General features: G+C 34.0%; 1 protein-coding gene across 1 annotated transcript in view; it reads left to right on the top strand.

The window, feature by feature from the left end:
- LOC148302588 (C3 and PZP-like alpha-2-macroglobulin domain-containing protein 8) overlaps positions 1-17,882 on the top strand; it is a 102,972-nt gene that overhangs the window by 79,532 nt on the left and 5,558 nt on the right. The window contains exons 9-19 of the mRNA XM_088271379.1: positions 6,706-6,870; positions 7,454-7,660; positions 10,082-10,298; positions 11,863-12,115; positions 13,013-13,426; positions 14,360-14,469; positions 15,040-15,191; positions 16,101-16,287; positions 17,010-17,166; positions 17,405-17,556; positions 17,658-17,817. Coding sequence (XP_088127505.1) covers positions 6,706-6,870; positions 7,454-7,660; positions 10,082-10,298; positions 11,863-12,115; positions 13,013-13,426; positions 14,360-14,469; positions 15,040-15,191; positions 16,101-16,287; positions 17,010-17,166; positions 17,405-17,556; positions 17,658-17,817 — 2,174 coding nt within the window. The remainder of the gene's footprint in view (positions 1-6,705; positions 6,871-7,453; positions 7,661-10,081; positions 10,299-11,862; positions 12,116-13,012; positions 13,427-14,359; positions 14,470-15,039; positions 15,192-16,100; positions 16,288-17,009; positions 17,167-17,404; positions 17,557-17,657; positions 17,818-17,882) is intronic.

Here is a 17,882-nt window from a genome sequence, read left to right as displayed (position 1 = left end):
ACATGACACCAAATTTTTCATAAATGAAGGATACGCTAAAAAAAGTCGCCGTGTCATAAATCATTAGATAAACATTGTTTTTTAAGTACGTTTCAAATATATCTTCATTCTTTTGTTTTGATACAAAGGAGTTTGTAATACCGACATGAATTTATAATTTACAAAATAATATTGCACGCTACTGTTATAATAAAATCCAATAAAAATAATAAATCATCACGCCGCTTCTCCGCTGGGATAGGGAGAGAGATAGAACGCCACACCGATCTGTCTTTGCGAACATTCTCCACCAATTCCATATTCATGCATATCTTCATACAAAACCGCTGATTATATTGACTCCTGACCTGACCATTTTCAAGTATTTGAAATATTATCCTTGATCATGCCTAGTTTTCCTCGGTCTTCTTCTGATCCTATTTTTAACTAAATTCACGCCATCAATTAGTTTATCGTTATTCCTTTACTCTACACTCTTCACATGCCCAAACCATCTATCCGAACTCATCTTTCTTTATTTTATTGATAATGCTTATCTCAGTATTGCATTATCACCATTCAAACAATTATACATCGTTCTGCCGCACATTTGTCAGAGCTTTAGAGAGATTATGAGCATTCAGTCTTCTTTGTGTATAAACTCCTCTCTTTAGTAGATGAATATCACAGAGAAATATACTTTAGTTTGTTATATAAGAGATTATTGGGTTTTTGTGAATAAATATTTTTTTTAAAGTGTGTAAAAAGGGACTTTTCTTTTAATATCCATTGTTAACTTCTTCTTACCCTTATACGCACCCAATAATGCATGGAGCACTGCATCGTATTGACGCACTGTTATCTTGATCGTCCAGCACTTCAGGCACCAGTATTGATTGGTCATTAGTCATGTATATATATATATATATATATATATATATATATATATATATATATATATATATATATATATATATATATATATATATATATATATATATATATATATATATATATATATATATATATATATATATATATATATATATATATATATATATATATATATATATATATATATATATATATATATATATATATATATATATATATATATATACTACTACCATTACGCCGTTTCCCCGCAGGGGTAGGCAGAGAGGATGGAACGCCACACTCTTCTGTCCTGACATATACTCCTCGCCTCCTTCACATCCATACATCTAGTCATCCATATATATTTACTAGCTTGGAACTGGACATCGCGAGTTTCTGCCCTGCACCTTTCAAACGTGTTCCTTACATACTACGCGGTACTCGTAAAATAAAAATAGGAAAAAACAACATAATTTGAATAATATAAGGGCTTCAATTTCTGACGGGAAATAAATAACGTAAATCGAGCGCGCGAAATTGGAAAATTTTAATAAAAATAGCAGAATATGACGCCGAGTAAAAACAAGAGATGAGTCTTTGAAACTGATAAATACATTTCAATAAGTATTTATTTATATTATTTTTACATATCGACATCTTAACATAAATGAAGAAAAATATTTGAATCTCGGTCTTTTTATAGGACCTATGATAAAAGACAGGTTAAGTGATGATTTTATACATGTATAACATTTACCATGATGGACAACGTGCACACTTTTCATTAATTGATTCGGCAATCACTTTGTGGTAAAATGTATCCATTTTTAATTTTAGTTTCACTTTATGTGCGACAAAACAATGTATGATAGATGTACGAATAGTGAAATGAGGAAGGAATGCAAAGCTGAGATAAGCATTATCGATAAAATTAAGAAAGGTGTGTTGAGATGGTTTGGACATGTAGAACGAATGAGTGAGGAAAGAACGGTAAAACAAATTCATGAGGCGAATGTTAGCGGGAAAAGAAGCAGAGGAAGACCGAGAAAAACATGGCACGATCAGGTATGCCAAATACTTGAAAGTGGTCAGGTTAGGAGTCGTAACAATCGGCGGGTATGTATGAGGAGATGCATGAACGTGGAAGAGGCGAAGAATGTTTGCAAGGAAGGAGTGGTGTGGCGCTCTATTCTCTCTGCCTACCCCTGCGGGGAAGCGGCGTGATGGTTAGTTAGTTAGTTAGTTAGTTTCACTTTATTTTTTGACATCTCATCAAAGATGAAGAAGAATATGGAAGTCTGGGCATTTACGGGGCTGACGACCGTCATATGCCAGTTTAAGTGATTACTTTACACACGTGTAATATTTACCAATTCTACCAATAATTTAAAACCACACTACTCAAATTCCTAGTTTCACTTACCTCATACCAAAATTTATTAAGATTAATTGCAACACGCGCTTCGATGCTTTCCGCATCACTTGTGTTTGAAAATGATACTAAATGCATCGAAACACGTGTCACAGTAAATTTTAATAAATATTGGTATTTACTAAGTAAATCTCAAATTAAAAATATACACACTGCTCGAATTGTTATTATTATATTATTATATTTCTCCTACATATATCATAAATCTCTTGAAGTTTATGTATAAGTTCACCGTGTCCATCTATGGTCGGTTAAAGAAAGCTTTTATATAGCTGAGACCCTTTTATTTGATGTATGCAAAACTTAATGGGATTACTTTACAAACAACGGCGTGATGATAAGTTTTATAAATAATAAAAGCCCTATCCGCACCCCAATGGTGCATAGGGCACTGCGTCATATAAACGCAGTGTTATCTTGATCGTTTTACACAAGAAAAAAAGGTGATCAGCCCTCCGCTTCAGGTACCAGTCCAGGGTAATATTGAATAAATATGACAGTGAAAAAATCACTTATATTTATTTTACCCCCCTTGGGAATCGAACCCGGGACCTCCAGAACGGTAGCCGAGCGTGCTGACCATTACACTACGGAGGCGGACGTAAGTTATTGTGTAAATTATAATAAAAATCCTCAAATAATGCTCTAACGTAGCACATATCAAAAGTTTCTTCCTGGCAATAAACAAGAATCGCAAGGCCATGAATTATGGCCTCTTCTGGAGCCAGCTCGCTTATAGTATTCCCAATATCCGTAGCGTCGCGGCACCGACGCCGACGCTTAGACGACGCGGCGCCTTAAAATATATCACTTTAGAAAACCGTATACGTAACTCAAAAATAGGCGATTCTCATATTCGAGAAAAGTTTCAATCGGAATTTGAATAATATCAGAGATTTAGTAACTTGGTAACCGTATGGAAATCCCAAGAAATGGTTATGTAGAAAAAAACATACCTTTCAGTTGAGTATCTGCACAAATTTAGCGGAAAAAAGGAAGGATGATTCACTATTTTTCGATATTTTTAGGTGTTATTTCAAAATTTGATTTTACCACAAAGTGCCGAATAAATTAATAAAATGAATTCATTATAATATGTACATATATATATATATATATATATATATATATATATATATATATATATATATATATATATATATATATATATATATATATATATATATATGTATGTATATATATATATATATATATATATATATATATATATATATATATATATATATATATATATATATATATATATATATATATATATATATATATATATATATATATATATATATATATATATATATATATATATATATATATATATATATATATATATATATATATATAAATATATAGACTGATATAATTATTTTTTATTAAAATAAATGTTTTTTGAAGAGGGTATTTCAGATCCGTCTTTAAAAACACGTTTTACACTAATAAACATTTTTCTTTCCATGATTAAACATTCATTTATATTTTGATTTAAAACCTTCATAAAAATATATACATCCTTAAATTTTGTAAATCACATTAAATTCCATTACCCTATTCAAACATGTTCGTATTATCCATTAAGTTTTTAATTTCCAGTGTTTTATTGTTTCTTTTATTATTATTTTGTTTCTATTATTTTGTTTCTTTTTGAGACTTGAGGAGTGACTTCATAAATGAAGAAACTCAAGTGTTCACATGATAAATGTTAATTGAGAAAACAATAAAAACATTTGAGCAGTAACAGTTGCAAGTAGAGCCTGAATAGGTTCTGTGAGCCACCCCTCTCTCTGGTTTATACAGCCTCCGTTACGAGCATGCCTCCCCCAAGTCTCTGTTTGCCGCCACAAATGAGGTCCCTGGATGAATAATTCATCCCCCGCGGGAACCACGCAGCGCAGGGGAGGTATTCAGTTTTCAGCAATGGTGTACTCCTGAAGCGGGGTGCAAATAGAATGCACCTAACTATTTTTAAATCGATTGTTCGGTTTGAGGTTCAAAAAGGTGTCGGTTCTCAATTGAACACATTATATTTCCATCGTCTGGCCTTGTCTCATAATATGACAATCAAATTGTTTGGGTTGTAACCATGAGAGCTTTCCATTGATGCCATTAATATGAGTAATTAGGTCTTCATCAAAAGTTGAAGACGATTATTTTTTTCGGTTCGGAGAAATACATGAACGGTAATCTAGAAAGAGCTGAAAATATATTAAACTGTGTTGAAAAATGCTTAAATATTAACTCATTGATCCTTAGTTAAACTAAAACTTATTTTATTAAATTCCAAACGAACCCTTAAACAAAACAAAATGCCAATTCTAGCATAAAAATAAAAATAAAATGTCGTAATTATAAAACTACATGAAACTGCCCGGAATGTAATAAAGTAGAAAACATTAAATATTTAGGTACACAGTTAGACAAGAATTTAGAATTTTTGTAGATTGTTATTTGTAGTTATGTGTACGACGAAGTAAATACAAATAAATAAATAATAATTATCGAAAAGCAATAATAAAACATTAAACTCATTTATTACATTTGTTTTCGGTCTTTAAATGTAATAATTTGAAAAGCAAACGATATTTAAGTAACTTATATCAGACAGGACTCAAAATAAGTTTATTTTTAATACTTGAAAAATATGTACACAAGTAAAATAAAAATGACGTTTCTTTACCTACGAAACTATAAAAAAATTGTAAAATTTTTATATGAATCCCGTATGACATAACGAAACGAGCTGCATGTTTATCATATTATTTTTTGATATCTCATAAAAGATGAGGAAGAATTTGAAAGTCTGGACATTTACGGGGCTGACGACCGTCATAGGCTGGTTTGAGTGATCACTTTACACATGTGTAACATAACACGTGTAAATTATGAAAATAACTCCTGTAATTGGAGAAAATCCAGATTTTGTGAAAAAGTATTTGGACACACTCAAAATGTTGCATTTTTATCAATTTTAAGGGCGTGGGTTACATTTGCGGTAATCTACTGGAAAATGATTGTTTTTTGTAACTGGATGAGTGTCCTATGGAGGGCTTAGGCTCAGACAAGGTTATTTTTTTGAGCCATCGATGTTTACTACATCGTTAAATTTATAAAGGCAAAGGTGATCACCCCCGGCCTCTAGATTTGTGGGTATATAAATTGAGTTATGGTACCATTGTTAGTGTCGCAAATGCCTATTAATTCTGAGTACCTATTGATTCCCATCTACAAACACAAGACTTATCTGAAAATAGCTTTGAATTGAAATATTTATGCGCATACTAAAATAATGTAGAAGTGGATAGTGTATTCAACGGGATACTGATAACTAGACTTGGGTCATCGAATTAAAAAACCGAATGAAATAACGACGCCATTAAAAGAAGATATTACGCGATTCGGTTTTTGGATTCAATCAGTGAAGAAATTTAGTTGTGTATTGCGTATTTCTACAATGTTTCTAATATATTAGACAATTTGACATCAATAACATTAGCTGGAAAGAAATATAAACGGGTAATCGAAAAGGTAACAATTGCTTCTTATTCACTTATCATACACATATGCACAATTAACCATTATTCGGAGAGCAAGCGCCGCACACAAATGTGATTATTTTCAAACAAGTCCATGTTAAAAGTTTTCGAGATTGCATTAAAACTGTTAAAAGTTTGTCAAATATGAATTATGTTTACAAGTAGTAAAAACAAGAGGAGTGTGAAGAGGAAGGTTATTACATTTTTTTAATTGTGCCCAGTCATATGTATAATCAAAGGAATAATCCAATATTGATATATAAACATTAAAAATGACTGCCGGTACGTGGAATTTTATATATTGTGGATGAGTATCATCGTTGAACAACAAACAAGACAAAAATATCCAAATCCTTTAATACACAACCATGATACACGATACACACAACGAAGGTTTGATCGTCCCAGGAATTAACAATAAATATGGGAGTCGAACACTGCAACATATCGTTCCGAACATTTTTAATTTGTTGCCGACGGATGTTAGAGGCCTAAATAAAATATGGAACAAAGGCAAAATAAAGGAATGGGTAAATGATCAAGAGCTAATTTTATGAAAATTGTAAAATGTTTATATTCTTATTTTTTCTATTTTTTATGTCTATATTAGGTTAAAATCGTTAAAAACAACAAAAAATGTATTAAAAAAGAACTCCACCGACAAGACACACAAGGTGTCTTGGTGGGTCCCTGCAAAAAAAAGGTTCTCAAGATGTATAAATTGTGATTTAAATAAATACAAATAAAAAATATAAATAAAAAAGTGGTATTACAGTAACATTAATAGAGAGCTTAGAGAGAAGTTCAGGACAGTCAATAGAACTGGAAGCTATTTTAATTTTAAATAACAAAATGACTGTATTGTTCTAGCTGACATATCCGGTTACGCGGCCAAGTTGTGCGGCCCCAGCGGCGTGGAGGAGGCCGGCGCCAGGGGCGCACCGACGCTGCGGGCGCTGCGCGGCGCGCGCCTCACCGTGAGGCCCGAGGGACGGGGCAAGATAGACACGGAGAGCGCCTACTTCTGCGCCAATGGTATGTATAATATTCTAATTCATGGTTCCCGCTTCTTCGTCTTCTTCTTCTTCTTTTTCTAGATCCTAAGGATCTGTTTGTGCCTCCGCTTATAGCTATTGGGATGTTGATTCCCAGCTGTCTTTCCACCTTTTTGGAGGTCTGCCTGAGGGGTATGGTTCTATTCTGGTATGATTAAAAAAAAGGATTACCCGCAAAGCCTCAACTTTTGGAGGCTTGTCTGCAGGTAGAATAGTAAGTATAGGGAAGGTAACCAGACCAATTGAAAACCAATCTTTCTTGAATTTTATGACTGATGTAAAAAAAATGTAATGAAAATTCATACAAAAGTGAAATGTCGTTATATTTAAAAAATAGCCAGGTTCTTACTATTTTATCTATCGATCAGCATTAAAAAAACGTATGTTATATATTCCTACTTAATTACTTTATTACATATTTATTTTTATGTTATTTATTTATTTATATTACTTCATGTACAGAGAAAATGGTAATTGTCGGGCTAATGGGGAAGAAAGAATATTTATTTATATTCAATATTGCATTCTTCCTAATTCAAATATCTCGTTAAATAATTTTGCAGAGCACACGCTGATATCTACCAAGAACAGCTTCTCGTACTCCTGGATCCCGGCGCCCCGCAACAGGGCCGGCCTGGTGTTCGAGGTGCGCGCCCAGCGCGCCGTGCGGCTGGCGCTCAGCGACCAGCGCGCCGGCACCGACTCCATGTACCACGTCACCATCGGCGACGGAGACAACTCACTTACCTGGATAGGAAGAGGCCAGCACGGTATGTCATAATTACCAAACTCGATAGATTTAAAGCCACCCACATTTTTTTTATGTCTTCAGCCTTCTTCTTGTGTCCAGTATTGAACAAAGGCCTTTCTCTTAGACTTCTTCAGTTCTCCGTTTGACGCGGCTTTCTTCCAAATGCAGGCTTTTTTTAATGTCTTGTCTGGGACTTACCCGCGCTTTTGGGTCCTGTTCTAGGCCTAGTTAAGTACTTTTTTCGTCCATCTATCCTCAGACATGCGTTCCACGTGACTTGCCCAATTCCACTTTTGTTCTGCGTTTCTTTAAGCCACATATAAATTTTACCTTGGTCTTTTCCCGTATACAAACATATATTTTTTGATCCCTCGGGAATATGTTTAGCATCCTTCTCTCCATTGGGTAGACAGAGAGAACGCCACACCAATCTGTCTTTGCAGACAATCTTTGCCTCTCCCACATTCATACTTCATTAATTTCCTCATACATTTTACCGACTACTGACCTGACCACTTTCTAATATATGAAATACTTGATCAGGCTTAGTTTTCCTCGTAAATATGTTAATGTTTTTGCAAATATACACCTTGTTTAAAATATTATGACTTTATTTTTGGACTTTTGTACTTAAAAGGCATGTAAAATACACTCAAAATTGGGATCTTCACAAATTGTGTGAATCAAACAATAAGTCAAATATATCGGCAAATATATAACGTAATTTAAAGTGATATATGTATTTTATGAAATTCTTAATAAAACTATATGGAGATATCGCTCACTCCTTTCAAGAACGTCATAAATCAAAAAACTTGATTTTGCAGGAGAACGTTTTTAATGTTTAAAAATATAATACAAAGTATTAAAAATAAATATCAAGCCAATTATTGAACTTTTTACTGTGCAACAGATCTTTTTAGGTAAAACCTGAAGGTTTTTTCTTCATTTGAAAAATATTTAGTTTATTTAAAAAAAATAATTAAACTATACCTTTTCTTCAAAATGCAAAAACACCACTTTCTGCCCTGTAGCGGGTAAATATTAATTTAAAAATATGCCTCTTTTTCTGGGATATAGTACATTTTCTGGACATTCCGAATACATGCACAACTTAAAATTGACGATTTTTGATTTATGACGTTCTTGAAAGGAGTGAGCGATATGGAGAATATTTGCTTGAATCAATTATTTATTTAATTAATCTTTATTGTTAACTAAACAAAAGTTTCATATTTTGAAATTTCTAAACTAACAAAGTATTTTTGCAAACTTTAGCAGCATGAAAATTTTGAACCGTTATTTGCCAGATTTCATAAATTCCATTAAATAAACAGAAACATCCTACCCGGTTTACTTGTTGTGCCAAAGGATCCGAAACATTTATGTTTTTAATATTCGCTCGATATCTAGTTAAATATTATTCGGTACTTATTAAACGAGTTTGTTTAGGAAATATAATACAACAAGAGAAGCTTTAATTAAATCTCAAGGATGGGGAGAAAGCCGTTTATCCGATATTATTTACATTATCCCGGGCCGAATCACAAAAGAAATGTTTTCACTTTTCTTTCAATATTAAATGGCTTCCCCTTATCCCACAAAGGGAATATATGGAAGGGACATTTGTAAAGAAGCCCTTTTATCGGAACTAATGTGATGGAAGGTTAAACGTAATGCCGAAAGCATGCGAACTTTGTTATAGTATGAACAACTGAATAAACCAGACGGTATTATTTATCATGATTTTCTTTCAATTATACTGTTGTTCTTCGTGGCTCCGATATGTCGCATATCGCTCACTCCTTTCAACAACGTCATATATCAAAAATTGTCAATTTTCAGTTGTGCATGTTTTCGGAATGCCCAGAAAATGCGGCATTTTTTAAACTTAATATTTACCCGCTACAGTTTTGAAGAAAATGTATCGTTTAATTTTTTTTTTTAATAAACGAAATATTTTTCAAATGCAGAAAAAACTTTCAGGTTTTATCTAAAAAGATCTGTTGCGCAGTAAAAAGCTCAATAAGTGGCTTGATATTTATGTGTTTTTAATACTTTTTATTATATTCTTTAACTTTAAAAACGATCTCCTGAAAAATCAAGTTTTTTGATATATGACGTTGTTGAAAGGAGTAAGCGATGTGTCCCAACTGTGTTTAATTTTTTTCTTCTTGTCATTATTACGTGATCTCTTAAAACCAAAGAATGTTACCATAACTTGTAAAATAATTAAAGTTGCTGATTTTCTTATTAAGGGGATAAAACGTTCTCCTGAGAAATCAAGTTTTTTTTATTTATGGCGCTTTTGAAAGCAGTGAGCCATATGTTTATCCCAAAAAAAACATAGGATTTATTGTACCGATTGATTTAGTAATTTAGTAATCTTTAAATATTTTTTGTTTGTTAATTAGTTTAATTTCTTGTCCGTCGAATTCAGGGTACAGCGTCCACCTGGCGTCGTCGGAGAGCCCCGGAGAGCTGTCCGCGGGCGAGTTCCGCACGTACTGGGTGTCCTGGGAGCGCGGCGCGCTGGCCGTGGGGCGCGGGCCGAGCCCCAGCGCGGGCCCCACCCTGGCCGAGTGGCGCCTGGACGCGGCGCACCGCGTCAAGCACGTGGGCTTCTCGGCCCCCTGGGGAGAGGAGGCCGAATTCAGGTAACCATTTATTTTTTTATTTTTTTCAATTTGGAAAACCAACAGAGAACAACAACATATAAGTTTACATCTCAATTATTGAAAAAAGCTCCAATTACGAGTTTTCGCAGAATGAGCGTTAACAGTAACAAAAACAGAAAATTAAATATATTTGTTTTTTTTTTACAATTGTTTTTTTTTTGTTACAATTGTTTTTTTACAATAGTTTTTACAATTGTTTTTTTTTTCATTAAATTATAATTTTTTTATGAAGGAGAGGGAAAGGAATTGGAATAGAGAGTGGATGTTGTTATTTAACCTTTCCGGTCCGGAGTAAAAAAAACAACCCGCGGGTTCCGAAGCGGGTACGGGCAATACCCCAAGTGAAATGCCATAAATACAGTCTTTTACAAATTCGATTTATGTCAAAATGTTTATCATTTTTCATCAATTTATTTCATAATTATTGCATATTTTATGGAAAAATTGCGCGTATAGCATTTTACACGTGATAGTAGTGAAACATCTCAAAAAGTTAAAAGAGATTTACTGTAAAGGAGATAGAGTAAGAGAGAGAGAGAGAGAGAGAGAAAAATACAACTGTTTCAAGAAAAACAAGTTTCTAGAATGTTTTTTTGCAGATACTTTGTGGGACATTTTATATACTTTATAAAATTAAACAACTTTGTTTTAAGCATTTTTTATAATAAACACTTTAACTTACCGGTTTCGACAAGAACCTTGTCATCATCAAGGTTTATTAAATTCTAAAACATTAAAATACTCATAATTAATTATGAGTATTTTAATGTTTATGATGATGACAAGGTTCTTGTCGAAACCGGTAGGTTAAAGTGTACTTATAATAAAAAGTGGTTAAAACAAAGTTATTTCATTTTATAAAGTTTATAAAATGTGCCACAAAGTATTTGCGGAAAACATTTGCAAACAATACCACCCTTCACCACCATAGCACCATTTGTTATGTGCCACACCTGTGTTGAAAACTTTAGTGTATGTTGGTCTTCGGGTCGACCAAAAATCGCATGTGTTAGACATTTTGTGTAGTTTTGAGTGTGTAAATGGTGCTATGGTGGTGAAGGGTGGTATTGTTTACATGCTGTGGTAGTGATTGTCCTGACGAAGAGACGGGTACGTCTCGAAACCGGTAGACATCAAAATCTCGGTGAGTGGTTATATACTAATATTATCAATATATTTGTTAAAAAATAAATAAGTAATAATGATTAACCACAAAGTAAATGCTTTAAATATTAATAATATTGAGAATATGATAAATACAAAGATTAATCATAGTAAAATTTTTAAACAAACTTATGTATTTTAAATATATTTTAAACATTTGTCTAGTTATGTCCACCTTATCACCAACAAAATGGTCCACATGCTTTGTACAGTATTTCCTTTGTTATGGAATAATTAGACAGGGGAGAGCATTCAATAGTCATTTAAAGCCTTTAGAAACTTTTTCTTGAATGTTTTCCGCAGATACTTTGTGGCACATTATATAAACTTTATAAAATGAAATAACTATGTAATAATAAGTTTGTATTTATCGTTTCAGGGTGTGGAACTTCAACGACGAGGCCGGCTTCTCGCAGGTGGTGCAGCTGTCCCTGCCGCGGGGCTCCCTGCCGGGCTCCGCCGCCGGGCGCCTGCTGGTGTCCGGCGGGCTGGCCGCGCCCGCGCCCCGCGCCGGCCCCGCCGAGCCGCGCTCCGACCTGGCGGCGGCCGCGGCGGCCCTGGCGCCCCTGCTCACGCTGGACCGGGCCAACGTCACGGAGCACGACGACTTCATGCTCACCCTACCCGGCCTGGTAATATACATTTGTTTATATTTTGTATATTTACAGCATTTTTAACTTCTTTTTTACCAGCCATCTGTCGGATATGGGCCTCTTCTTATGACTTCTCTATTTTGGGCTTTTTCGACCCACCTTTCCAACTTTTATATTTTATTCATCAGTCGTATTCAATACCACTAAAATAAAAAAACAATACGACATAAAATATAAATTTTCTTTTAGGTGGTATTACACAAAGTGAACTAAGAATAATGAGGAAAGTTTTTATATCGCTCACTCCTTTCAAGAACGTCATAAATAAAAAATCGACAATTTTGAGTTGTGCATGTTTTCGGAATGCCCAGAAAATGTACTATATCCCAGCAAAAGAGACATATTTTAAACTTAATATTTACCCGCTACAGGGCAGAAAGTGTTGTTTTTTTCATTTTGAAGATAAGGTATTGTTTAACTATTTTTTTTATACTAAATATTTTTTAAATGGAGAAAAAACCTTCAGGTTTTACCTAAAATGATCTGTTGCACTGTAAAAAGTTCAATAAGTGGCTTGATATTTATTCTCAATGCATTGTATTATATTTTTTAACTTTAATAAAAAGTTCTCCTGAAAAATCTAGTTTTTTGATTTATGACGTTCTTGAAAGGAGTAAGCGATATGTATATTTGTTTAATTAATATTTTACTGTTTTTTTAAGGATACAAAACAAACAGTAGAATAACTATAACACCGCTTCCCCACAGGGCAACGCAGAGAAAGTAAAAAGTCCCACCAATCTGTATTTGCGAAGAATCTTAGCATATTTCACATTCATACATCTCTGCATGCAATCGTGAAGTCATTCGTGTGTATGTAGTAAGAATAAGATTACTTATATCAGATTTAATCTCATAATATTTATTTTATTCCAGGTTCAAACATTGCTGTCATTCCGAAGAAACGACAACTCCTTTAGCGATCATCCCAGCATGGGCAGCCATCTTGCTACTATTCACACTCTCGAAGTTCTAACCAAGGCACAGTCCTTCTTCGGCATCGATCCCGAAATGCTGGAGTCCATCAAGAGATGGGTCCAAGTGAGGCAAGAAGAAGACGGAAGCTTCACTCCACTACCGGCCGATGTGAAGATATCGCTCCTCAACAGCGAGGCAGAAACAAACGCAAATGATCCCAATAAGAAGCCTATGAATGCCTACGACGAGCTGGACTATGGAATCGTTGAGAAATGGAAGAACTTGTCTCGTGAGATTCTGACTCTGGAGCGTAATGTTGAAGTCACCGCAGACACGCTGGCGATGCTGTTGGAAATTGGAATTGAAAATGAGGTACTAGTAAAATAAAGTCAAGTGTCGGGTTGTGGTCCCGTAATTAGTGTCGCGGACTCTTAAGTCAGAGTTCACTCTACCACAATTTGATACCTATTTCTAATAATGAGCCGCTTAGGCTTATAGAAATAGTATGAAATTGAAATGATTGTGTAAATAATAAAAACAAACTTATTTTTATTTTTATTTTTTAAAAAGTAGAATTTTTTACTATGTTTTAAGTGTGTCCTAACCTTTGTTCATAAATTCAGGTTTATCCACAAATAACTTCTTTATGCAGGTCTCTCTTAAAGAAAAAAACTTACTCAATTCAATCTATATAGTACCGAGAACTATGCAAGAATGTGTCAACTAAAGAATATTTATAAAACTTCCAAAATTTGTAAAGTGTAGTTGTCAATCGTAGGTAGAATGGTGAATGTCTTAAAGGGGGGACTGAGCATTTTGTCGTAACGTTACATTTACGGCGATCATCCGAACATCGGATGGAGTACTCGGAACAAACTCGGCTGGCTGTACTGACTATACGAACGCTCGCATCGTAACATGTTACGTTACAACGAAATGACTCCGGTCAGTCCCCACCATTTAAGCAGCATACAACCCTACTGCGCTGTAAATACCCAGACTTCCATACTTTTATTCATCTATGTTGAGATGTCAATATAAATATTTAAACCCTTGAAAAATTTAAACCCTAGAGAGATCTAGATCATAAGATAAAATGTTAATATTATACTTTAAACCTATTCATGAGTTGATTCGGCCGTCACTTTAGGGTGACATCAATTAATTTTAAAAATTACCTTTAACTTGTTTCAAATGACTGATTTATATATTTTTAGATGTGTTTCGATTCAATCAACTGATCAAACACCTATCTAGGATTTGAATAAAAAATCAATTAACGATGAAACTGTTTAATTTTTCCAGTTGGATGCTGATACCGTTTTGAAAGCAAAACAATTCCTTGAGAATAACCTCCAAAACGTTTCGTCATCCTATCCCTTGGCTTCAATGGTGTACGCCCTGGTGCTATCTCAGTGAGTATTGTGTTTTATAATAAACTTTTAATAAATTTGTATTGCATATAATTTGTTATTTTGAGAAATAAAAGGACTTCGTGTTTGGATCCACTCACATTTTTATTAACCAACTAGTTTCGGCAACAACCTGTTGCCCTCTTCAGGGTTTAATTTATGACTAAACCCTGAAGAGGGCAACAGGCTGCTGCCGAAACTAGTTGGTTAATAAAAATGTGAGCGGATCAAAACACAAAGTCTTTTTATTTCTCAAAATAATATATCAATATGATCCACAAAGTTAATGCTTTCAATATTCAAAACAAATAAAAGCAAACAATTTGATTTGAAAGCGACCGACGATGAAAATATGAATCTAGGAATGCATTAACAAAAATACTTTTCTGCTTTTGGCATCTTCAAAGAACTTTACCGATCCTTCATTGACATATTTACAGGACTGACTGACTGAAGATACGTTTTGAAGAGAGACTTTAGTTTTTCATTGACAAAATTAAGTGTTTTGAATTTAATAAGTACAGCATCGTCATTATATTTTGTGAAATTCAGTATTGGTGTTCTCGTTTCCAGGAGTTCTTCTATACCAGAAGCTTTGGAAAGGTTGAAGAACGCCTCTACTACTGAAGAAGGTGACTTTGGGTGGCCGCACCCCTTACCGCGAAGGGAGGCGGACTGGCTGTATGAAGAAGACTCCACCAGACGAGTTAATCCTCCCCTTCTAAGTAAGCCTACCCTTAATATACACTGACACCTTGTAAATGCAGCTCTATCAGATTTATCAAGTAATAATAAATTCATGTGCTAACAAACTTTAAAACTGCTTTGAATAAAATTAATCATTGAATACTGGTAACAGAGTGAATGTTGCATTGAAATCGGCTGTAGCAAATAAAATCTTAACATTGTAAGCTAAATTAGCAGTTCATAACGGAGTCCTGGTATTGAAGCAATTGAAGCATGGACTTAAATGAAAGAGACTTAAGAGAGGCGAATGAATGAATATGCGACAAAACTATGTACGAATGGTGAACAAGGAAATAATAAGACAAATGTAGTTGGAGATAGAAGAAGAGAAAGTCCAAGATAAAAATGTTATGATAAATATTTGAAATAGGGAGTCAGGAGTCGGAATAATCAGCTGGTATATGTATACAAATCATAAGGAGATATGCATGCATGTGGAAGAAGGGAATAATGTTTGCAAGTATAGAGTGGTAAACTATTCTCTTTGCATACTCCTGCGGAGAAGCGGCATGGTGGTAAGTTACTAAGTTTTAGTTAGGTTTATCAATCCGCCCTACTAAATCTGATAAGCTGTGATATTTGATGTTGCATTGTGAATATGCTAAAAAAATATTTGTTATAACTTTAGAAAGTTTGACTGTACGTTTGACTTGTTTTGTGACTCGTAAGATGCATGTATTGTAACATACAGAATACGGTTAAATTTAAGTAGTTTTTGTATGTAATGGCAAACCAGTAAGTATGGTGGTAGCAAACTGTTAATGGAACGAAGTTTAACGCCTAATCCTTATTCGAAACTTATATCTTAAAGATAACCTCCAATATTGTCAATATTGAAAACATTTACAAAATATACCCAGAAATATATGTGATGGTTAATATTCCAGCAAGCCTCGAAGACTTCAAAGCTTCCCTGAGTACCCTCATGGTGTACACATCCCTGGGAGACCTTCGCAGTGCAGAGCCTGTAGCGAGATACCTCTTCTACCGTTCTCATCTCTTGGACAGTCACACAGAATTGCTGTACCAAGCTGTTAAGGCATTTACAGCATTCTCAGCTCTTGCGTACGATAAGTAAGCCGGTCTTTATATTTTGTAATACATAATTAAAATATGCAGAACAGGTGACTGATGAATAAATTCGATTCGAAAAAGGTGTTGAGCATTCTATGGCCCTTATTATTTCCAACTCTATCCTGAGTTGGTAATCATGGCATCATGGCACTTTGCAGCTGCTCTAAATAACGAACAAACGCTTCAGTGGAACCACTTTTTTATGATTTTAAGCCAAGTAATATGCCTTCTTCAGACGATGTGTTTACATTAAATTTTGACCTTTAATATGATGCGTATCATTTAGTATTTCTCTCCTTTTATAAATTGGCCAAAGTACTCTTGGTTTCTGTTTTCAATATTGTCTACGTTTTTTTATGTATTAATTTTAAATCAAACACAGATTTTTTGAGTCTACTAAGTTGTATTTTATTAAGAAAAAGACATAAAAAAATTAATATTATAATAATTTTCTCGCCTAGTTATGGCATTTTCAAACGAATGACGTTTGAAAATGCCATAACTAGGCAAAACAATTGTCACAATATTAATTTTTATGTGTTTTTATTAATAAAATACAACTTTGTAGACTCCAAAAATCTATGCTTGATTTAAAATTAATACATAAATTAAAATTGAGTTCTACAAATTAAACGCAAAATCAATAAATAAACTGTCTACGTTTTTATTTCAATCTCTCTCAATATCCATCATTTTTTAAAACCATTTTTTGTTATTTCCAGGCATCGATCTCTAACAGTTTCTCTAGCTACGGCTGGTATGGAACTTACTGATACAGTAGAGCTCCGAGCTCACCACCCGCCTCGTCATCTTCACCTTCCATCTCTTCCCACAAAGGTGTTTGTTTACGCCACTGGAGCTGGATGTGCAACCGTTCAGGTAAAAAAATATGTTTTAAAACATCGAAACCTGACATGAAATGATTGAAAAGTTTCATGGTTTTAGTCACGCCTAGTATTTCTTGGCCATCCAAAACATATTCTTTCATTTTCAATCGTCAAATATCCTCTTTAAACCATTTAGTTAGTATCCATTCGCTTTATGTAAACTATAAGTTGCTCTGCCTCTACGTTTCCAGTACTGCTGTTTTTCATAATTTCTTTATTTATATTTTTAGGGCCAAATAAAATACTCTACATACACTCCCACGCCGGATAATGCATTACTCTCTCTCTGGTCTGCTGTTGTTGGAGAAATAAAACCCGAACGGAGTTCATTAGAAGAGCTACAAGGAAAACTGCCAACACTCACAGTGAAGACCTGTTTCAGGTAGATTTTTAAATCCCTAACATGTATACAATAAAATACCAAAATTCTGAATGTTTGAAATGTTTTCTGTATACAAATGATCACAATTTGATATTTTTTAGATGGAAAAGCAAGGAGCGATCCGGTGTTCTGAGAGTTGAAGCAACAGTATTCTCAGGATACGAACTACTCTCTGTGAGTCCTGTAATGATAGATAACGGCAACTTCGCCGATGTACAACATGGATCAAAGAATAACTTCATCTGGTTTGCTTTTGCTAATGTAAGTATCATTCATAAAGATAACTATTATTTATATACTTACAAGGTTAAATAACAATTATAAAA

The sequence above is a fragment of the Brachycentrus maculatus genome, unplaced genomic scaffold (assembly GCF_059751285.1).
Source record: "Brachycentrus maculatus isolate JH-2025_06_01 unplaced genomic scaffold, ASM5975128v1 h1tg000439l, whole genome shotgun sequence".
In the NCBI taxonomy this organism is placed as follows: Eukaryota; Metazoa; Arthropoda; class Insecta; order Trichoptera; family Brachycentridae; genus Brachycentrus; species Brachycentrus maculatus.
Note: the sequence above shows the minus strand (reverse complement) of the source record. Positions and strands in the feature narration are given on the sequence as shown.